Genomic DNA, 24538 nt, shown 5'->3' on the forward strand with positions numbered 1-24538 from the left:
CAGATGACAGAACGAGGAGTAATGGTCTCAAGTTGCAGTGGGGGAGGTTTAGATTGGATATTAGGAAAAACTTTTTCACTAAGAGGGTGGTGAAACACTGGAATGCGTTACCTAGGGAGGTGGTAGAATCTCCTTCCTTAGAGGTTTTTAAGGTCAGGCTTGACAAAGCCCTGGCTGGGATGATTTAACTGGAAATTGGTCCTGCTTTGAGCAGGGGGTTGGACTAGATGACCTTCTGGGGTCCCTTCCAACCCTGATATTCTATGATTCTATGATTCTATCATAGGACTCCTCTCTCAGTCTTTTAGTTAGATCCTAATCCTACAAGGTGCAGGACTCCAATGGAACCGAGAGTATTCAGCACCTTGCAGGATCAGACTCCTAGCACTCTCCAATTATTCATGACTATCTTTCATCTCTCCCTTCATCAAACAAAGTTATGTGTTTGATTCCTAAAAACTGAGTGCCTATTATAGCACCTCTGAAGGTTTGCCTACACTAGAGATTCCCATTTCATGTGCAGTATTGCACTAGGTCCTTACACAGTTTTCCTACAACCGCTCCTGGTGCTGGGGATGATTTTATCCATCCCATAACTTCAGGCACAGCAGGGACAAAGTCTATGGTATTTAATGTATATTTGTACTTTTAAACATTTTTGTTGTGTTCCAATGACTGCTTTTAATGGTTCTTTCTTGTACATGTATCATGAGGGCTATATCCACCAATGCCCTCCCACACTGTAGATACCATGGCGGAGGGTCACCAGTTCCTGTGGCTGGACTGACTTGCTCACGTATCATGAAAAGTGACAAGTGCTCAAGAATAATACAATAAAACTTGTATTTATTACTTTTTTTTTTTTTAATGTAATGTGACAGCCTTAGGTGTGTCATCCACAAGGGGAGTTAAACCCAGGTCCTCTGGTTCTAAAAGCATAAAACTCGACCGCCTGAACTAAAAGATGCAGCTTTGTTAGCTGGTTGTAGCAGACTCAAACCTCAATGTGGTTCAGCCACCACTTGTCATTTGACACCACCGGGTTAGCCCCTCGCAGCAGGATGCAACCCCAGACCTGTTAGGCTGAAGTCAGCAGCAGGCTCAACCGCCTCTATGCATTGTACAGCCACTAAGGGGGGTGGGGGGGAGGGAGGGACTGGGGGTGTACAGCGTCACACTGAGTAAGCACAGGTTATGGTCATTTTTAGATTTTGTTGCATTACTATTTTGCTTTGCTTCTTTTGTTAGCATTATTTCCTGTCCCCCTGAACTAGTGCTTTCCTTTTCTTGGTCTCCCTCTGGATACTGAGATGGGAGTGGTCTGGTCCTGGTGCAGGAAGAGGAATATATCCACAGACTCCTCCACAAGACTCAGTTAGTTACTCTCCATCTCCTGCAGTTTTGGGGAGCCAGGGCTTGTTCAAAATGTGGGAAGAAACGTGGGGGATGATGTTTTGGTCATCAAGATACAAAGAGAAGGAAGAAGTCTTGTATATCTGTATATGCAAATGTCCCAAATGGACAGATTGCTAATAGCCTTAGTAGGAGAGAGACCTCAGTATTATATTAATAAATTATAACAACTCTTTTCATGACATTGTTACAAACTTGTTTATGCTTTTACTAAACATCAAGAAATAGCTACAAATAAGTTATAGCCAGGATGCTTGGATATATAACAGTACATGTGTTTAGCAAGCATGTTACAAAATGTTAAAGTTAATCCAAGTAGTGCCAGAAGTTTTCTGCTTCTATCTTCCAAGGTCAAGCAAACATGAAAAAGACAAAACATGTAAAAAACATTAATGTTTTAAGTAGAGGCTTAACTGTAAAAAGGAATGTAGGTGTGTTATGCGAGCTATAAATCTAGGTTGGAAAGTGACCACACCAACCCCATTTCTTTTCAAAGGAAAAATCTCTGCTTGTGTTTTTGAAACTCCAGGATAAACAAGTGTAGTTGGAAATGTTTTAAAAACTTTTATTTCTTAAATGTTGAAACAGCAAACACCTTTTGAGATGTATATTTGCAAATATTTTGTATCAAAATGCAAGCCTTTATATAACTGCCTGATACTGTTACAGGAATAATAAGATGTTTTATGCAGAAATATAGCAAAGTCATTTGATGCTGTTACTAGTTACTAACATAAGAAGCCATTTAAGTATAGAATATTTATATTAATGGAGAATTAATTAATTACTGGCAGTGTGCAAGCAAACCCTCACCCAATTCAGGAAGATAAGAAAATCATCATTCCAAAAACAGAAACAACAACTTGAGCTAAAGACTTTCTAAAAGTTATTTAATTTTAAGAGACTTTTTGAGAACTAAAACCTTTTATATAAAGACCAGGAGTGTTTGGACTTTCTGAAAGCAGAATTTAATTTCCTGACAAGCTCTAATAAAACTGAAAGACTCTCAGAGACTGGACTGAATAAAGACTAGTTTTGAAAGTTATCTGATGCTGTCTTGCCACAAGAAGAACAAAGGCAAGGTCATGCATTTAGGGATTAATAACAAGAATTTTAGTTATAAGCTGGGGACACATCAATTAGAAGTAATGGAGGAGGAGAAGGACCTTGGAGTATTGGTTGACCACAGGATGACTATGAGCCGCCAATGTGATATGGCCTTGAAAAAAGCTAATGCGGTCTTGGGATGCATCAGGAGAGGTATTTCCAGTAGAAATAAGGAGGTGTTAGTACCGTTATACAAGGCACCGGTAAGACCTCACCTGGAACAGTGTGTGCAGTTCTGGTCTCCCATGTTTAAGTAGGATGAATTCAAACTGGAACAGATAGAGAGAAGGGCTACTAGGATGATCCAAGGAATGGAAAACCTGTCTTATGAAAGGAAACTCAAGGAGCTTGGCTTGTTTAGCCTAACCAAAAGAAGGTTGAAGGGAGAGATGATTGCTCTCTGTAAATATATCAGAGGGATAAATACCAGAGAGGGAGAGGAATTATTTAAGCTCAGTACCAATGTTGCCACAAGAACAAATGGATATAAACTGGCAATTGGGAAGTTTTGTTTTTAAGGTCAGGCTTAACAAAGCCCTGGCTGGGATGATTTAATTGGGGATCGGTCCTGCTTTGAGCAGGGGGTTGGACTAGATGACCTCCTGAGGTCCCTTTCAACCCTGATATTCTAAGTTTAGACTTGAAATTAGACAAAGGTTTCTAACCATCAGAGGAGTGAAGTTCTGGAATAGCCTTCCAAGGGATGTAGTCGGGGGAAAAACCTATCTGGCTTCAAGATTAAACTTGTCGAGTTTATGGAGGAGATGGTATGATGGGATAACATGATTTTGACAACTAATTGATCTTTAACTATTCATGGTAAATAGGCCCAATGGCCTGTGATGGGATGTTAGATAGGGTGGGATCTGAGTTACTATAGAGAATTCTTTCCTGGGTATCTGACTGGTGAATCTTGCCCACATGCTCAGGGTTCAGCTGATGGCCATATTTGGGGTCGGGAAGGAATTTTCCTCCAGGGCAGACTGCAAGAGACCCTGGGGTTTTTTCACCTTCCTTTGTCATATGGGGCACGGGTCACTTGCTGGAGGATTCTCTGCACCTTGATGTCTTTAAACCATGATATGAGAACTTCAATAGCTCAGACATAGGTGAGAGGTTTATTGTAGGAGTGGATGAGTGAGATTCTGTGGCCTGCCTTGTGCAGGAGGTCAGACTAGATGATCATAATGGTCCCTTCTGACCTTAATATCTATGAATCTATAAAGAAACGCTGCATATTAAACAGACTGCATATTCAGGAGCTGAAAGTGTCACCTAAGCAAACAAAAGGGTAGCAGCAACCGACTTTCAATCTGAACAGGTCTGAAAGAGGTGTGTTTTCCTGTACTTTTATGAAAACAGGAAGGATAAAGGTATAAAAACCTCTAAGTGAGCACCTATCACACACCCTGTCTGCTACCCTTGTAAAGAGGGCACTCCTAGAGGTGTGGGTGGTGTAATGACCCACAGATCTCAAACCCAAGTCTGCAGGTTTCATGGGAGCAACAACACTTCAACCCTCAACCTAGCAGCCTGGTGACAATGGCTTACCTGGGACCCATGAAGCCCAGCCCCAGAGTGAGGCTCTGCCCCTGAAGTCTGATTGGCCCAATGGCTCTACTTAAGCCAGTGGCAGCAACAAGCAGCTCTCCCAAACAATTGGGCTCCACCCTGCTCTGGACTATGTGCTTTCTGCTATTTTATTTCCAGGCATCCTGACCCAGGTTGACTCTTGGCATCTGCCTTGTGGTTCCTGACCTCCATTTTGTTTCCTGCCTCTGACCCCCTGGTATCCTGACCCAGCTGACTCTTGACTCCTGTCTCATGACTGCAGACTCACTCCCACTATTAGGTCTGGTTGCACATGATCTGGCCACAACAAACAGTTTCTTATTCTATTATTCACCAAGTAGTTAGATATGTATTCCTGGACAGGAAACATTGGCTAAACATTGGCAAATAGAGAAATAGTGGAATCTAACCAGATTTAAGATAATAAATAATTGGACTGTCTTAGGGACAGCTCCTTAAATGGCTTCTTCTAAGTAACTCATTTAAGTATTTTTTTTTCCATTTTCATAGGATTTAGTTAAGGTTGCTTACTTTGCCCAACTATAAACTGTTTAGGTTATTAAGTGATAGACAGGCTTCATTTGCTCTTGAACTATTTTGCCCATACATGAACAGTTTTAAGATTCTAAAACTGAATTCACAATAATTTTGGGAAATAATATACTTTGGTCTTAACTTACAAAGAGAAAGGTGCCTCCCCAGAGGCGGTTCACTCTCAAGGGTGTAATCTCTGTTAAATTCTCTCCACAGAGAGACATACACAAGAGATTGTAATAGCAGTAACCAGTTTCATTTATGTTCAGTCATTTGATGTTCTGTTTAATGTTTTCTTTTCCTTTCTTTAATAACAACATAGCTGTGGTTAATAATTGTGATTATGTTGTATGTTCTTCTCTTAATAATGGTGTCCTCTAAGGTATGTTAAAGAACACTTGTGACTAAACAGCGGGAGCCACATCCTTGAGCCGTCAGGAAGAGAAACAATTAGTAAGAGCTGGCCTACCATTTCATGTTTCTCTAAACCAGGGGTTCTCACACTGGGGGTCATGACCCCTCAGGGAGTTGTGAGGTTATTACACGGGGGTCACGAGCTGTCAGCCTCCACCTCTACACCCTGCTTCCCCTCCAGCATTTATAATAGTATTAAATATTTAAAAAAAAGTTTTTAATTTATAAGGGGGGGTGTCGCACTCAGAGGCTTGCTGTGTGAAAAGGGTCACAAATACAAAAGTTTGAGACCCACTGCTGGTTTTCAACATTTTTTCATTTGTGATCCCCTAAGATATTTCAAATGGAGGTGCGGACCCCTTTGGAAATCTTACATGTAGTCTATGGATCCCCACGAGTCCCAGGACCACAGGCTGAAAACCACTGCTCTAAACTAAATATGTTTATTTTTAAAAATAAAATTGTTTGAGGTCCAACAATTTAAAACTACTTTCAATTCCAGTGGGAAGTGAAAACTACATGTGAGCCCATCTAAACCAAATACAGGAACTGCCAGTGACACCTATAGGTAAGAATAAAGAATTAAATTATTCTTTCTAATTGCATAATACAAAAGAAAGGTACAATACGGAATAAAATTAGTAGTTATTTCTTTACTACTCAAATTAATTATTTCATGCTAACACTATCTCATTTTTATTTAGGTTGTATTTTGGATAAATGTTTTAATTTTTATATCAATTTTTAAATTATGCAATATACTAGAAAAAAAATGGAGTGTAAGGAAAGTTCAAATAAGTTCAAGACAGGATGAATGTATGCTTGCATGAGGCTCAATGAATCTGAAAGATCAATAAACTAAACTGTATTCTGGGATCTTCTGGGTCCTTGACAGGTTTGCTTATGTATCTGCATTAAGATCTTGGAAGAAGGGGGGGAGGGAAAAAAGGTTCCTGCATGAAATACTTTCTTTGAAATTCCAGAAAGGGCTCATGAGTTGTGTTCATAGAGGTCCTGATAATATTGAAGTGACAAAATGAAATCTCTGCTTGGATCCAATGGCTGAAGGAATAGCTTGCACTGTTCTAGATGAGATGATGATTGCAGTGACTGCATAGTAAAATGCTTTATTAAAAATAAATATTTTAGGAAAAGCCACCAACTAGATGTTGGCAGAGCCTACTAGTTAAGCAATAAAAACCAGCCCATCCTCAGATTTGTAAAAGAAAATCATCATAATTTAAAGAGCAGCATAGCAAAGCTAAGCTAAGCTCAGCTCCCATATTTTCAAAGTATACCTGGGGATTTAGCCACTTTCATTAAACTCCATGGTAGTTCTGTGGATAAATTCATTTGCATCATATTTAAAATCCAAGGATAACAGATCACACGCTAGTCATCTAGTGCTCCCTATCAGATATCCACAACAGAACTAAGACATATGAAGAAAAGGAAGATTGTGTTTTTAACAGTAAGTTAAAATGAAATACAGTGTTCCTGTATCAGGCCAATTTTTTAAATTGTTCCTAATGTTATAATAAAAAAATGAAAATACCTTACTACACTTATTAAGAATATCAGTTAAAAGTGTTAAGTAGTTATTTACATTTCAAATTAGTAAACTTACTGTAAAACTTAGAACAAACAATACTTAAAATTCTGGAACCTATTTAGATGTGCTATATGTTGTATGTTCCCTATAATACCAAGGAAAATAGGTAAATACACACACACCCCGCCCCCAAATAAACATGCACCCCCCACACACAAACACACTGCAACAGCAGACTTGAAAACTGTGTTGCAATCTCCATTCCAGTTTCAACAGCAGCAACAATTCAAAGAGCTCTGTTCAAAGGAATCATACCAAAGGCCACTGTTGTATGGTTTGTGTTTGAGTCTACATTTAGGAAATTATTATTATGGTCTTCAATCATTCTAGCCTTGTTTATCTTGCTTATGTGCTGTGCTGACCTGGTGTGTGCCTGCACAAGAGAGAAACTGAACTTTCTCTGGTCCCATATTGTAATGAGGATGTATTAGACAAGAATAGGAGAAGTTCTGAAAGGAAATACTATTATGAGTAAGACTCAGTTTATTGTCTGCGTACTGTTTTCATATGTAGAATGTAAGCCTTGTGAGAGAGGATACTCATGTTTGGTCTTTGTGGAACAACTCACCTGCACTAGATACTATTTCTGAATACTATCACTGCCTAGTTTCCTATAAGTTTTAACTATAAAGTTTGCTATAAATTACAAACAGTAATTTGGTACAGGTACCTCAAATGTATGCAGTTTTATAAATAAATGTCCATGAATAGAAAACATCTGTTTATGGAAAGTAAATGTGAAAATTATTCATTCAGTTTGACTTATTCGTAAGACATACGTTCTACCTATGGGAAATGGAGGAAAACATAAAGGCAATTCCTTCAAACTGTAATAAATAAACAGGTTAGCCAATTTGGAAAACATACACAAGCAAAATAAATTAGCAAGTGAATAAGATATTCTTTCATCTCTGTTTTACAGTAGAAATATTAGAAGTGTTCTAATTCAGAAGTAAAGTGTTCTAAATACAACAATATGGAATATGCTAGTTATTCTGCATTATACATTTGTTCCACCAGAGGGGGCCCACACCACACAAATGTGTGCCTCAGAAGAGAGTTTTCAGAGTAACAGCCGTGTTAGTCTGTATTCGCAAAAAGAAAAGGAGTACTTGTGGCACTTTAGAGACTAACCAATTTATTTATTTGATGCATCCGATGAAGTGAGCTGTAGCTCCCGAAAGCTTATGCTCAAATAAATTGGTTAGTCTCTAAGGTTTCACAAGTACTCCTTTTCTTTTTTCAGAAGAGAATATTTCTTCAGTCCAAAGTACAGTAGTTCTCTTCATTGCTGGTCAACACAACTTATTTATTTCATGTTAGTTTCAATAATAAGCTTTTGTTGGCAATTTTTAAAAATTTAAGTGAAAAAAATTAAATTAGCAGTAATAGTTAGTCTAATCTACAATACATGACATGTATTTAGCCTCTTTGTTAAAGGTCAGACTTCCAATTGATTTCCATTTTCACACCTTCATTACATTGTAGGAACAGTTTTGTACATGCAATTATTTGCAGGCAAAGTTTAGGACATTTAATACTGCAAGTACTTAACTTGCCAGCCCAATCAAGTACTTAGATATCTAAATGAGCAAAAATGGCACCTGTAAATACCTGTGGTTGCAAAAATGCCAGGGCTTGTAAGAGGCCTAGATAAAGCAAGGCTGAAAATTTGAAAATAAGGTTCTATTTCTCATGATCAATTCTATTCAGATTTCTTTAACTATATATGGTTCAAGTGGATATGGAATACGTGCTTCTTATGACACATCTGAATACCACTGAGAGGAGATTCAGTGGTTAGGGAACTAACAGAACTTATGAGACCTGAGTTCAAGTCCTTGTTCCTCTCCAGACTTCCTGTGTGATTCTGGTCAAGTCACTTAGTCTCTCTGTGCCTTATTTCCCCATCTGTAAAATGGGGATAATAGCACTTCCCTGCCTCACATGGATGTTGTGAGGATAAACACAATTTGTGAAGCACTCAAGATACTACAGTGATTTGGGCAGGGGAGAGGAGAAGGAGACTGCTTTAGTACCTAAGATAGACTGCACAGCAAACTTTCAAGCACATCAACACAGGAGATAAAAACATCTAATAAAAACATACTGTTCTAACAGTTTTAAGCATTAATACTAATATTTGCAGTTGGCTTAAAAGCTATCGGATTTGAATGGTTTCAAATGATTATGCTTAAGCTTGCCTACACTGTTCTCATTTTATTATGACAGTTGTGGCAAATTGCTGGCACAATTGTGATGGGTCCCGCGCTTCCTGTTCTTGGGGTGGGGGGTTCAGAGAGCAGTTTCCTGCCCCTGAACTAGGGTATCTACTGTCCCACTAGCAACCCAAGGAAGGGTAGTGGAAATGGAGGGACCCGGGCTCACCCTCTACTCCAGGTCCCAGCCCAGGGGCCCTAGGGATAGTGGCAAATCACTTGAACTAGTGCTTCCTTCCCCTGGGCTACTTCCCTCTCCTGCTCTTCAGCTTGTGGGACTTCCTGCCCTCTCTCTGCACAAGCCGGGTGTCTCTTTACCTAGAGTCTTGGTCTTCTAGCCAGCCACGGCACTTCTCCAAATTCTCCTCTACTTCAACTCCTCCAAACTGCTCTCTGCTCCAACTCCTTCCCCTGGCTGATTGAAGCAGGGGGTTTTTATCAGGTGACTGGCTTCAGGTGCTCTAATTGGCATCAGGTGCTTTTAATCTATAGAAACTTTTCTTCCCTCTACAGGGAATAAGGCTTCTCCTCATCCTGGGACTTACAGATGTCTCCTATATCACTCTCCTGCTGCCTTCTAGCCATGCTGTATCACACAGTATAATTACACTGTTAGCCCTAGGTTAGCACAGATCACATTACCTAATGAATTCCTATCAACAAGGATAAAACACACATCTAGAGCCGGATCCCCAATTGGTGTAGTCCACTAAACTCGACTGAGTTATGCCAATTTACAATGCCTGAACATGTGGCCTATCAAGTTTGATATAGAAGTCAGCAGGCTGGATTCTCCACTGTCCTATGTCTTTGTGGTCCTTTTCACCTGAGGAAAACAAGTGCAAAGTGGGTGTAATTTGTACACACAAATCAGAATGATAGCCTTTTGATGACAGCACCAAATAAAAACGATAGTATTTTGCCCCCCATTTTATGAAAGAACTTTGACGTCTATTCCCCCCCTCCCCCCAATAGCCACAGATTCTGTATATGTTCTTCACTGGAGCAATTCGCTATGATTTGTTAATCAGGTTTTATATTATGTAATTTCCAATATTTTTAATGTTTGATCATTGTCTCTTAGATGTTCTAAAATTGAATTATCTTAGTGGGAAGGAGAGAGGGCTGAGGCTATGTAAATAATATTATTTCATACGTTGTAAGTATTGTAATAAAATTACTGTAGAAAGGTTTTACAAAGGTTAATATTTAGATACACTAAAATGTTAAAAATTGACAATTTTAAAGAAGATTCTAGTTCAGCTTTAAGGTGCAAATTCTATCTTTTGTATCCTTGGCTCCCATTCATTTCAATGGGTGACACACAGATGAAGCCAAGTGCAGAACTTGATTCCAGAATCATTAACAGGAAGAAACTAAGTTCTCTTGCTAAAAAAAAAGCCAACTTCAGGCTGATTTCTACCTCTGAGTCTATAAGCAATTATAGATCTTTCATGATCTCTAGTACTTTACTGAAAGATGAGTAGAGTTGAGTAAGTAATTTTTAACTTAGGAAGTACTGTGTTAAATGGAGACGTATAATGTTCTATACTTTAATTAAGCATGTGGAGACTAGAATTGTAATAATACTGTTCAGCAGCTTAGAGTTTTAAGAATTTGACTTCAAAACCACAGAATTCTGTAAATGATATGAACATTGGAGGCACTGAACATAATGACCACTGCAAGTCCATTCGAAAGGATCTGGATAGTTTAGGAGATCAGGCTAGCAGATGGCAAATGCTGTTCATTTTTAAAAAATACACAAATTAGTCTGGGAAAAGGGAAACAAACTAGAGTTTATGTGCTAAATAGAGCAATCATCCATGAATACTGTTGGCTGTACAGGTCACTGTATGACTGGAAGGGTGCAACATATGGCAAAAAATGATAACAGGCCTCAAGAATCTAAGGTATTGTAACAGGGTCGCACTCACCTCTTGTGAGCACCCCCTGCCAAGTGTGTGTGCGCCTACACTCTCTATCTGGTGCATCTTTGGTGACTCAGCCCTCCGGCCAAGTCACACACAGTCTGTCTGTGTGATGAAAGCAAAGCAAAACCATTTCCAGGGCACAAGTCCAACAGGGGTCTTTCTTTCTCAGTTCCCTCTTTAATGTCTCCCACAAGTTGTCCCTACTTCAGAATATAGCAGTGTCCTTCCCTGGTGCAGTCTTTGTCGTCTTAAGGCCTTTCTGGCCACAACTCTCCAGCTGGGCCATTGCAGTTCAGTTCCCACCTCTGGGATGCCTCAATGTCCAGGCTACTTCCCCCAGTGGCTAATGGGGGCTGGGGGAGACCCAGGTATGCCCACTACTCCGGGTCCCAGCCCAGGGACCCTGTAGATCGCAGCTGTCTGCTGTGTCCCTTTATCTAAGTCACACTGCTGCTCTACTTCCCCAGACCACTTCTCCGCAGCCCTGCACCATCTTCACCCTTACCTCAGGGCCTTGTCCTCATGGGAGTCCCCGCAACCAACTCAGGGCTCCTTTTCGCTCTCCCTGGTTCTGGCAGCACTACTTCGTCCGAGGTCCTGCAGCTTCCTCAGCCAGTCACACACCATCCATTCTCTTCCAGTTCTAGCAAGGAACTGAACTCGCTCTTACCCTGCAGCTCTTCTTATACTGACCTGCTGAGCCCTGATTGGCTGCTTCCCACACAGCTGCTCTAGGCAGCTTGGAAGACCTCTCTACTGCCCTTTTCTGGGCCAGGGTTTGGCAGGGCCACAAGGCCTGGGTCTCAGGGCCTAGTCCACCCCATCACAGTTATGAAGAATGGTTAAGAGTTAGCAAATTTATTTTCCAATGAGAAAAATCTTTGTAGGCTTTTGCTTGTTACTAGAATTCCTTTTATTACTAAGAATCAGCAAGACTGATTTTCTTCAATAATATACCAACTGTCCATTCTTCTCATGCAAAGAAAGATCTGTTGGTAGATAATTCAGGTGTTTTAAGTGTTGCACATCTGTCAAGGTAGCCAGCTCTTTTTTTCATTTCCCACACTCTACCATGTGAACTATGGATGAGCACTTGTAATGATGGAATAGATTTCCCAATATTGGAAAGGATCAGGAAGCCTTGTCTGACATTATCTTCATGATCCATACTAAGTGAGCTTGCGACTCTTCGAGAGTGAAAAAAATGCTAGCATCGTGCTGAAGATGCCAATACTTTAGTTTAAAAAGCTAACAGATCACTTTTTAGTGCTCCATCTCCATTTAAGCCAGAAGTGCAGGATTTTAACTGTAAAGAATATTTGCTTACAGACTGCACTTAAAGATAGTTTCTCAATAATGTGCATAAATGGTGCCACCAAATGTGTTCTTTCAAAAAAAAAAAAAAGAAAAAAAGAAAAATTCTTATTCTTTAGCCTCACTTCTTAAATTTCAGTTTTATAAGCCAGACAAGTGGGAGTACTTGGCTAATGGATGAATGGTCAGAACAAATTTCTTACAGCCAGTTTCAAAGGGCTCAGCATGCACAACAAATTATTCATATATGTCCCTTGTTTAGCATTCAGAACAACACCTGCTACATCATGTTCAACTTTTTTTTTTTTTTGGTGTGACAGATTTTCATTAAAAGAATGTTGAATTCTAACATATAGGCACATCTTGTATAAGATACAGTTCTGAATGACCATCATGTTTTTGAATGTCTCAGAATGTGACAGCTTTCTGACTGGTGTTTTTTTTTTTAATGTCAGTGATGATTTTTCTAATTTTTCATTTTCAAGGAAGCCATGTAATACTAGATTTAAACAAACAGCAGACAAAATCAAAAATACTTTACGCTACCATTATGTAGAATATTGAGTGCAGTGGATCCATTATCAGATGTGACATGCAGTACTATAATGTCCTCAGGAGAAAAGTTATATTACCATTTTCATGTTGTGTCCCAGGCTATGGGAGCTGCTTCAATCAAAAGCACTCAGACTCAACAGTTATATATATATATATAGCTGTGAACTTTACTGATGTCTGCACTGCAGTAGATCCACTGTGTACTTGCTAAATTCCCCAAATCCTGTTCCAGCATGCACCAGGTTCAGACTGAAATGTGGGAAATATTCTCATGTGGGGGAGTGGAGGGAAGAGTATCTTCTTTGTGTCCGGGTGGTGGTCAGAAATCTGGAAATTTCGTAGGAAATCACATTTGATCTGCTCTTTGGTTAAAGAGATAAAAATTAAGAACTGTTCATTTTTGGTCAGTGCTTTGTTTGTTATGCATTGTGACAAATTTATTATATATGCCAGTGTTTCCCAAACTTGGGACACCGTCTGTGCAGGGAAAGACCCTGGTGGGCCTGGCCGGTTTACCTGCCGCGTCTGAAGGTTCGGCCGATGGCGGCTCCCACTGGCCGCGGTTCACTGTGCCCGGCCAATGGGGGCTGCGGGAAGCAGTGGCCAGTACATCCCTCGGCCTGCGCCACTTCCCGCAGCCCCCATTGACTGGGCACAGCAAACCGTGGCCAGTGGGAGCTGCGATCGGCCGAACCTGCGGATGTGGCAGGTAAACAAACCGGCCAGGCCCGCCAGGGGCTTTCCCTGCACAAGCGGTGTCCCAAGTCTGGGAAACACTGATATATGCTCTTGAATATTTCATAAATCTCAGGTACTTGCAAATGTGAAGAGATATTGTTTTTTTGGCACACTGTGCTGCTGACTGAAAAAAACCTCTCAATAACTTTCATTATCTGAAAAATACAGCATCGAGTCCAGCACAAAAATCTATGTAATTCTCTTATTCAGCTCAAGTGTCACTGGAAAAACGCTTGCACAACAGCTATGGTTTTCAAACAATTCATAGATTTTTGTCTGGAAACAAACTAAAACTAAAGGAAGACCAACTGACCTACCTATCTATCTTTTTTACCTTGATTTCACTCACTGTTTTATTTACTAAAATATTTCTACCTCTCCCTTCACCTCTGTTTGAATCCCTTCTTCGGAGAAGGGAAAGCTGATAAGAATGCTGGTCAGTTAAATATCTTTTCATTGGCCTAGTAGTGACATAATGATCAGATTTGGTTTCCCTGCATTTTCTGCTCATAGACTTCTTAGACTGTGTACTCAATGTTCTTCTACACTAATAAACATGTACCATCTGAGCCTTTGGTTTCTAATCCTTAAGTTTTTTTACCCATTACAACAAGAATATGGCTGAATGTCCTGCACCTTTAGCTGTGTGGGGAATGTAGCCAAACATACAAATTATCTGAAAACATACAAATTAAATATGTACAGATCACCTACCATTGTCACTGTCCCCTTCAGATGGGATACTGTAGCTATAGTTGTCCCATGTTTGAGCCTGTGTAAGTTTGTTGAAGGAGATAGGAGGAAGAGTGAGGGGTGGGTCTGTTGCAGGGGAGTGAGAGCCAGTCCAGATACAGTAGCATACAGACCAGGAAAAACCAAAGGGGTAGCACCATTTCATATATGGTATGAAGATTGCATGGCAATGAAGAAGATGCCATTCAAATTAATGATTATTATAAAATGTATAATTTTGGAAGAAAAGAATGAGAGATGGTGTACAGAATAAAAAGAATGAAAAATTAAATGTTAGTATTTGTAAATCATACATTATATGTGCAGTTAATGCTGTTAATCTTAACAAGATTACTACAACATAGCACTTTACATAATTATGAAGAAAAAGTACCCATGGATTTCATACTGTAGGCTAAGGAAAGGAAACCCTGACTCTGAACTGCTGAGTAAATTTATCAACAGCGCAGTTGCACAAGTAAAAACATAAACCAAGAAGAAAAACAGTAGGAAATAAACATGTTATATATTTCAGGTTTTCAGTGTTAGAAGAGCACTTTTTCCACAGAGTGGAATAAACACAGTTTAACAAAATTGTTAAGATTTTCCTGGGGAAGTTTTTATTTCAAAAATACCCATTTCTGTCCTGGACATACTAGTAGTAGTTCATTAATCCTTTGGCTCTCCTTCTATCATGGAGAAAATCCCATGATCCTCCTGACTTTATTCCTTCCTTCTTCAGCTGTCATCTTCCAGCTCAAGCAGCACTATTTCTTCCCTCTCATTAACTTCTCATCCACAATCCTAGCCACCTATTTGCCTACTTTTGACACCCCAACTAAAGTCCTCCCCTCTTCTGCACTCTTTCCTCTTTGCACAAGATCTTCAGACTCTTTCAAAGAGAAGAATGGCAATGTAACCTCTCTCCTCAACACGGTCTTCCCTGCTACTCCTTTTTTCCTCCCTGTTTCTCCTCCTTTAGTTATCTATAACAAGGCTTCTCACCCGTGCTTCAAATCCCTCCACTAACCTCAGCGATCTGTTCCCTTTCACCTCCAACCTACAGTGTCCCATTCTCTCCCATGTTGATTACTAGAAATTTTACTCTCTAGCTTCCCCCAAACCCACACTGCCCCCCCACCCAATGGTCCTTACAAATCATAGCTGTTAAAGATCATCTTCTTTGCCCACCACTCTCACCACGTCATCCCCCTCTTTAAACCTTTTACTGGCTCCCTGTTTTCCACCATGTACAATTTAAGCTTTGGGCCCTGATTCTGAATGAGGTCTTTGGATGCTATTACATGTTGCCTTTTTGAATGCCAAACTGTAATCCTAATTCCATTTAAATAGGTGAGTTTACAGTACCTTATAGAAATCTGGATTAATTATAAACATGAAAATTAGCATTTAGATTTTAAAAAGGCAATGATTTATACTAGTTCAATGAAAACTTATTTTTTAAATATTAAAATGGAAAAAAGGCAAAAATAAAGCCTCAGTAAAAAGCCTTGCCCCACTCCAAATAAAGCTACACATACTGAAAGAAAAAGAATTCACCCTTTCTGGAATCTGACAGGTTAACTAGAGTAATTAAAAATAATATCACAACTATCACCCTCTCTAAATCATTAGGTTTGGCTGCTCTTAGTGTTCTTTTCCTTAGAATTTGTGTGTTCCAAACCTCAGTTCACTCTGACTCCAGCTACTCCAAGCTCAGTTATATCCTGTGGGATAAGGAGCCAGCTGCATCAATGAGTCAGCAAAACCTACCTAACACACTTCAAGTAGGATCAACACCTGCTAAAACAGTATGGGTCTGAAGCAATATTGCCGGCACTGTCAGTCTCATTTGTTAAAAATGATTCTCATGAGTTTCCAAGTACACATACCAGCCAATTCACTTCCTGGGAAGAAATTTTAAATGTAACAATAAATGAGAGGATGTAGAGTTACTATTTTTCTAACTAATGAAGAAGAGAAAAATAATTACTAATTGATTCTCAGTTACTCTTTGCAACTGACATAAAAAAAATGAGTTTCCAGCACATGTCAATGCAAACTAAATCTGCTTTAATGTGCTAGGTAGGGCTACAAAAATGAAGGGACTTGATGCAGACGTGTATTTCAGAGTTTTGTTTCAATTAATGAACAGTCTATTCTTCATTTCCTGTGGAATTTCTACTGCAAAAGGCCTTGTATCTTGATTTTTTTTTCAGTACTTAGTGTAGCTTGTTCCTCACACAAGCATTGCTCCTCAGTTAGGCTTGCAAGCCACTCTGTTCAGTAAAAGTCATGAAAGAAAAACTAAGTAAAAATGGCACAAAAGTAGAAATGAATAATTTTGAATACTGCAAAGGGTATGAGATGATGTGGGTACATCCAACCAAGTTCTGAGTAAAACTAAGGTTTTATAGTGAATGACATGGCAAGAAGTTTAGGAAATTCTCAAATTGATCTACAATAGCACCACGATTACTAATAGTACTTCGATCTATTTGAAAAATCAAGAGTAAATCCATGAACTGTTCAGAGATATTCCTGCTCAGAGTATGAAAGTCTTTCCAAGCAGCAGAATTATTGTTAAAAGGAAATTCATATTACTTATTTCTTTACAATATTTAGTCATGTTCAAATGTTTTTCCAATCACTCGTGTGAATTAGAGAGATCCACTCTTCAAAAGTGTATATATAAGACAGACTAATTCAAAATGCACCGAGTTTCTCCTTTTAACTTCTGTATAGCAGTTTGACCCTTTTATTAAAAAAGGGTATACACCAAGAGGTCAGGATAGCATACTCATTACCTTTGAAAAACATTTTCTTTGGATACCTAATTAGGCATCATGTATGGATTTTTCCTCATGTTTTGGCGAGCCTTAAAATGTGGGTATAAAAAGAACTTTTACTCATGAACACAGATCTAGTATGGGCTGACAGAGAAATCTAAGTAACTGTGGTTTATCCTCTGGAAGCAGGCTTTGTGTATGTACTTCAAAAAGCTGGAATCACTACCAGAAGTCTAGTACTCTGTTTATTTTTACCTTTCCTAGAGACATAAATCACTGACACAGTGAAATAATATTAAATAGAAAGCAAAACATTAATTTTAAGTAGAATCAAATAGGGAAAATAAAATATACACTCTGAAGGGCATGTTTTGCTTGAAAGTCTGCCCCCTCATTTCTTCCCCTCTGGTATATTCTTTTCTATCACATCTTTCTTATTTCTGTTTTCAGAGCAAGATTTACAAATTCTTGCTTTTTCAGAGCAAGATTTACAAATTTTGGTTAGCATAATTTAAAACAAATCTTGCACTGTTATTAAAATAATTTGATCTGTTCCTATAAAATTTAAATTGTAGCAGTAAACTGCTAAAAATTAGTCTAAAGTTTTTTTAGGTTTTCTCCCACAAGGCCACATATTACTTAAATAAAAAAGCTATTAAACCTCAACTCTAAACTGAACTGAAATCTATAATACTAACTTTACAGGCTCATACAGCATGTTTGGATTCCAAGACCAGCTCTATGTCAATAAGGATGTAGGTAATTAAAAAGCAAACACTGTTTGGAAGGGTTTAGATTTGTACATTTGTACAAGCAAACACTGACTGGTGGAAGGATTTAGATTTGTACATTCTTTGAGAAGAAAAAAAAGCTTGAAAAGTACGTTGGCATTACCTGAAGAAATTAGAGATGTGTCAAGTCAACCAGTTTTGACTTGAAAAGGCAAATACACACAAGGTTCACTAATAGGGCAGGTGTCTTCACAGCTATACTATCTTCAGCTCTAATGTGTGGGTAAACTACATTAAAGGACTAGATTTAATGCCTGTATGAAGCACTTGCTTTTTGGGGGGAAATGGGATAGGTGAGGTGAGTAATTTCCAAGGTGTCAAATTTCATTTGTAATGTTTCATCACAGCACGCTGGGTTACAGCGCATGATCAACTAAGGGCATGTCTTCACTGAAGGCTAAATCAGCGCTGCTGTGATCGATCCAGCAGGCATCAATTTAGCAGGTCTGATGAAGATGTGATAAGTTGATGGGAGAGCATTTCCTATCGACATAGCATGATGTAGATACCACTGTAAGTCTATCTAAGCTACGTTGACTTAAGGTATATCTTTACCTAAATAACAAGCGTAACTTAGGTCAACTTACTTCATTAGCATAGACCAGGCCACTCACACTAATGTTATATCATGGGAAAAGACACTGGGCCTGATTCTGATTTCACACCAGCATAATTCCATTGTTTGATCTAGTGCAAATCACGAGTAATCCAATTGAAACCCATGAAATGACACTTGCAAAACTGGTGTGAGCAAGCGTAAAGTAAAGCACTATGCAATAATGGGTTTCAGGTTGTCTGTTCAATATTATATGAAAAACAACTGAGACATAAGGGTTAAATTACTTAACATATATACAAAAGAGGAAGTCCTTTTTTTACACACTGAGTTGTCAGGAGTGGAGGGCTTTGAAATGTTGGCGTATATTTAAAATTAATTGAAGCAGTAAGGATACACAAGAATGTTTGTACTTTTCAGTTTGTTAAGCTGTTAAGCCTTGGTTCTGAACAAATCTAAAACTTTTGGGTATCCTGGTTAAGTTGCACACCTTTCCCATCATCTCAACTGAACAGGGAATTTAAATGCTCTCAATAATGATACCCATTTTGGTTCAACAACGTTTTCTTTGTTTCATTATCCCTTTTTTTTGCTTTAATAAATTCTAAGGGTACAATTTCTTATAATGCATTCAAATATGAAAATGTGCTGCTATTTCTGAAATATTTCATTACGAAAGCTACAGGCTTGTAGTGGCTTACCAGCATTCGATTAAAGGTATTAGTGGTGAAAAAAAAAATACAATTACATTTTTAGGAAGCTGAAATAAATTTAAAAAACTCTAAACCATGATATACTTCAAAGACAATGTGAGAGGACTTCTAATATTGCATATTTCAGCAAACAAAAGATAAAAACGATGTCATCCTACATCTGATCCCATTTTAAAAAGAGATTGTTCATTCTTAATACCCTAGCAATTAAAATTAGTTTATATCAACACACTAATTAAAACGTCAGTGATTATGCATTTAGCACATCACAAATTCATTCTGCTACAGACTGCAGCTATGTTAACACCTAATTTGATATTTATACATACTCCTATGGAAAAACTCATGAATATATTTTCAGAGCAATGCACAATAATTACCTGAATAAACCTAATTATCATATAAATTTATTTATTCACAGCTTTAAAATGTATCTCTGTATGTCAACCAGGTGAACATAGGATTTAAATTGATGCATCAGGCAGATATATGGCATTTTTATATATGAAAAAAATGAGGGATGAAAACTGATCCATATAAAATGTGCTGAAAAGTTAGTACTTCTACTGTACTTTTTTTCAGTGTTTTGGGGACAGTGTTTTTGCCTCCTTTCTTTCTAAATATATATCTATTGTAAGTGAACATTCACCACCAGTAAGCACAGGCTTAAGAAACTAAAAAGAGACTTGTTGATTCCTGTTGGATGGAGATAAGATAGAAGAAAACAAAGGTCCTTGAGTTTGCTGGAGAAGCAGCCCTCTTGTAATTTATTCTTTTTCACAATCTTACCTGATCGTGGCTTCAGGCCAAAAGGAGCGGTGTTGTTTGTAGTAGGAGATTGTGTGGGAGTTTTTTCCTTACTCTGTGTGTTTCAAGATAGATATGAGTAAGAAACTGTACATCTCAGCACAATTGTTTACACAAAATATAGAGATTCAATCATGCAGCATTACAATTATTTCTCCCAAATTGTTAACATTATAGGCTCACATCCTGTAACCCTAATTCACTCTTTATTCCATCAAATCTCCTGGTGACTATAAAGGGGATTCTGACTGAGTAAGAACTGCAGGATTTGTCCCACTGTTCTAACTTCATCTGATTATTTTTCAGTTTTCTTTCATATCATCACTTTAATATTACACAAACATTTCACATGAACAATAATTCATCACTACAGTGCAAGATTTTAGAATGAATAAGAAAAAACACTCCTTCCTTACGTACATTCTGTTCTTTCATTGCATTAATACACTTCCTTGCCTAACTGCTTTGCCTACTGTATTGTGAAATTCTTCGGAAGAAAAACCAGCTCAAATCCAAGCAAGAAAAACCTGAAAGGGGGATGTTACTTAGACACCTCAGAGCATCCTCCCCCTTGACCTTGAACTGGGTCTGCAGATCTATGCAGGAGGAAAGGAAGGAGTACAGCAGTGGGTAGAAGAATATGGAGGATAAACACTCTACCCTTCTGTACCATGGAGAGCTAAGACTGGAAAGATAGTACAGCACAGACTGTATTATCTTTCTGTGCCCACACAGACTCCATGGTGGGAATCAACCAGAAAAGGGGCTTCCTGGGGGAGCCACAGGTTATAGGAGTCCCATCACCAAGGCTTTATTGGAGCTACAATGGCAGAAATTGGGCGTAAGTCTGTGGAGAGCAGGGAGCAGCCACAGTGCTCTCACCTGATTCGCTCACAGTCCACTGAATTTGTGAGCCATCCACACAGTTACACGGGGCAGCAGATGCTGCCTCCCCAATGGAACCATTAACAACAAATCTACACAAGGAAAACCTCAAATGTTTCCTTTCCTTTAGCTTCCTCCTGAGAGTGCTTCCGTGGAGGAGAATGGGGCCAAGGAAATAACTTTTCCTTCTGAAATCTACTATAAAGGGCCACTCTTGGCAGAATGTACTGTATTCAAGAAGAAGTCCCACTGAAATCAATGGGAGTTCTCGTGGGATAGGGTACTACTCAACACCAGGTGGCAGAATTTGGGAAAGTATAATGAAATAAAACAGAGGTATGCTCTTACATATAATCAACATATATAATCAACATACTCTGCATTTCATCAGAAACACTTCCAGGATTGCATGTTTATGTTCAATTAAACACTAAGAAAAGGATCAAATTACAGAGACTACAGCAAATAGAAATGGAAGACAATCACTTATTTTAACTCAAATGATGTTCAATTACCAACTTCATTCTTAACAGGTAGAAATAGTCAAAAATACACTGACATGGGACAATGTGTAAATCAAAAGTAAAATTTACATTATAGACACACACACACACACACAATACTAGTAGTATCTCACCTCATTGTGAGAACTGCGTCCTCCTATATTCCAGACAATCAGATCATTCTGCATGTTTGAATAGAAATAAAGTGGTTCAGTAAGTAAATTTATCACACAATAAAGAGCATTTTGTTGATAGGTAGATTCACACTGCCAGAGAGAGAGATTTAGGGAACCTATGCCATTCTACCCATACTTTCATCAAGGAAAATTAGAGTGAATAGACAAAGTAAAAACTAAGTACAATCCTAAACTAATAGGAATAATATTTAGCATTTATATAATACTTTTCATCTTCAAAGACTAGTTAGCCTTTCAGTGAAACAATTCTTTTTCTTGAAGAACACATGTACACACTTCTATTCTTAAATGAGCTAGTGACATTCTCATTAAGTGCGCAAACTTTGAGTTTATTAAATTTTCCTCAGTTAGAACAGAAATTTTCCTAATTTAGAATAGAAATAAAAGAAATTTGTAGACTTTTAGAAATAATCTAGCACGTAAGTTGGTTATTATATTTGTTTCACAAGTTATAACATTTTAATATATGGTTCCTGCGTGGAGAGGTCAATATTTCAGGGTGTTCTATGGAGTTCATAATTTAAACAAAAAGAAAAGGAGTACTTGTGGCACTTTAGAGAGTGACCAATTTATTTGAGCATAAGCTTTCGTGAGCTACAGCTCACTTCATCGGATGCATACTGTGGAAACTGCAGAAGACATTATATACACAGAGACCATGAAACAATACCTCCTCCCACCCCACTCTCCTGCTGGTAATAGCTTATCTAAAGTGATCACTCTCCTTAAAATGCTGGTGGCTGAACTTTGTGACTTTGTCCTTACCCATAACTATTTTACATTTGGGGACAATGTATATCTTCAGATCAGCTGCACTGCTATGGGTACCCGCATGGCCCCACAGTATGACAACATTTTTATGGCTGATTTAGAACAACGCTTCCTCAACTCTCGTCCCCTAATGCCCCTACTCTACTTGCGCTATATTGAGGACATCATCATCATCTGGACCCATGGAAAAGAAGCCCTTGAGGAATTCCACCATGATTTCAACAATTTCCATCCCACCATCAACCTCAGCCTGGTCCAGTCCACACAAGAGATCCACTTCCTGGACACTACAGTGCTTGGGGGGGAGGGATAGCTCAGTGGTTTGAGTATTGGCCTGCTAAACCCAGGGTTGTGAGTTCAATCCTTGAGGGGGCCATTTAGGGATCTGGGGCAAAAATTGGGGATTGGTCCTGCTTTGAGCAGGGGGTTGGACTAGATGACCTCCTGAGGTCCCTTCCAACCCTGATATTCTATGATTCTATAATTCTAATAAACAATGGTCACATAAACACCACCCTATACCGGAAACCTACTGACTGCTATGCCTACCTACATGCCTCCAGCTTTCACCCTGACCACACCACATGATCCATCGTCTACAGCCAAGCTCTGCGATACAACCGCATTTGCTCCAACCCCTCAGACAGAGACAAACACCTACAAGATCTCTATCAAGCATTCTTACAACTACAATACCCACCTGCGGAAGTGAAGAAATAGATTGATAGAGCCAGAAGAGTTCCCAGAAGTCACCTACTACAGGACAGGCCTAACAAAGAAAATAACAGAACGCCACTAGCCATCACCTTCAGCCCCCAACTAAAGCGCTCCAATGCATTATTAAGGATCTACAACCTATCCTGAAGGATGACCCAACACTCTCACAAATCTTGGGAGACAGGCCAGTCCTTGCCTACAGACAGCCCCGCAACCTGAAGCAAATACTCACCAACAACCACATACCACACAACAGAACCACTAACCCAGGAACCTATCCTTGCAACAAAGCCCGTTGCCAACTGTGCCCACATATCTATTCAGGGGACACCATCACAGAGCCTAATAACATCAGCCACACTATCAGAGGCTTGTTCACCTGCACATCCACCAATGTGATATATGCCATCATGTGCCAGCAATGCCCCTCTGCCATGTACATTGGTCAAACTGGACAGTCTCTACGCAAAAGAATAAATGGACACAAATCAGATGTCAAGAATTATAACATTCATAAACCAGTCGGAGAACACTTCAATCTCTCTGGTCACGCAATTACAGACATGAAGGTCGCTATCTTACAACAAAAAAACTTCAAATCCAGACTCCAGCGAGAAACTGCTGAATTGGAATTCATTTGCAAATTGGATACTATTAATTTAGGCTTAAATAGAGACTGGGAGTGGCTAAGTCATTATGCAAGGTAGCCTATTTCCCCTTGTTTTTTCCTCCCCCCTCCTCCCCCCCGACATTCTGGTTAAACTTGGATTTATGCTGGAAACGGCCCACCTTGATTATCATACACATTGTAAGGAGAGTGGTCAGTTTGGATGAGCTATTACCAGCAGGAGAGTGAGTTTGTGTGTGTATGGGGGTGGGGGGGGTGAGAAAACCTGGATTTGTGCTGGAAATGGCCCACCTTGATTATCATGCACATTGTAGGGAGAGTAGTCACTTTGGATAAGCTATTACCAGCAAGAGAGTGAGTTTGTGTGTGTTTGGGGGGGAGAAAACCTGGATTTGTGCTGGAAATGGCCCACCTTGATTATCATACACATTGTAAAGACAGTGGTCACTTTGGATGGGCTATTACCAGCAGGAGAGTGATAAATTGGTTAGTCTCTAAGGTGCCACAAGTACTCCTTTTCTTTTTGCGAATACAGAGTAACACGGCTGTTACTCTGAAACCTGTCATAATTTAAACAAGCACCAAACAAAACTATTTTAATATAGATTTAAAGATTTACCAGGAGTCAGTTCTACAATAATGGTACAACTTATCTTTTGCCACTTCTTTAAACAGGATCAGACTGACAATGTATGCTGCATATTTCACAACATGACTTACAAGTACTAACATATCATTTATATGTAAGCCAGTGGGCAGATACACCAGTTATGGAAGGTAAAATAAAGGCCAAACCACAGTTCAATGCAACACCTTTTCCTCAGGGCCAGCTTTATTACTGCAAAAAAGTTTTGGAACAAACAAAGCAATGCAGAACACTTGGCCCCAACCACTAAGACTGCTTCCAACTTTCAGCAAGCTGGGATGGGAGAACACACACCCTTCCCCACTGCATAGGCTTTCCTGTGTACCTCCTAGGGCTCCTGCCAAGTCTTCATGAAAGGACTTCCCTCAGGGTTTTAATCAACCCTCATCTT

The 24538-nt window shown here is 39.1% G+C and overlaps 1 protein-coding gene across 21 annotated transcripts in view; it reads right to left on the reverse strand.

Annotated features, from left to right (window-relative positions):
* Window positions 1-24538, reverse strand: part of LRCH1 (leucine rich repeats and calponin homology domain containing 1) — a 228118-nt gene that overhangs the window by 27437 nt on the left and 176143 nt on the right. For 9 of the 21 annotated variants that reach the window (XR_013635854.1, XR_012158920.2, XR_012158924.2 and 6 more), the window contains 3 exons: window positions 21323-21370; window positions 19783-19855; window positions 14127-14231 (listed from right to left, as the gene is read on the reverse strand). Coding sequence is in view for 13 of the 21 variants with exons in the window: in XM_073344300.2 (XP_073200401.1) it covers window positions 14127-14231; window positions 19783-19855; window positions 21323-21370 (226 nt within the window). In the remaining 8 variants the exon portion in view is untranslated. Of the gene's footprint in view, window positions 1-117; window positions 1756-7322; window positions 7371-7398; window positions 9698-14126; window positions 14232-19782; window positions 19856-21322; window positions 21371-24538 lie in introns of those variants that run through there. The other 12 variants (XR_012158930.2, XR_012158939.2, XM_073344329.2 and 9 more) reach the window with 9 other exon arrangements.

This window comes from Lepidochelys kempii, chromosome 1, assembly GCF_965140285.1.
Source record: "Lepidochelys kempii isolate rLepKem1 chromosome 1, rLepKem1.hap1, whole genome shotgun sequence".
NCBI lineage: Eukaryota > Metazoa > Chordata > Testudines > Cheloniidae > Lepidochelys > Lepidochelys kempii.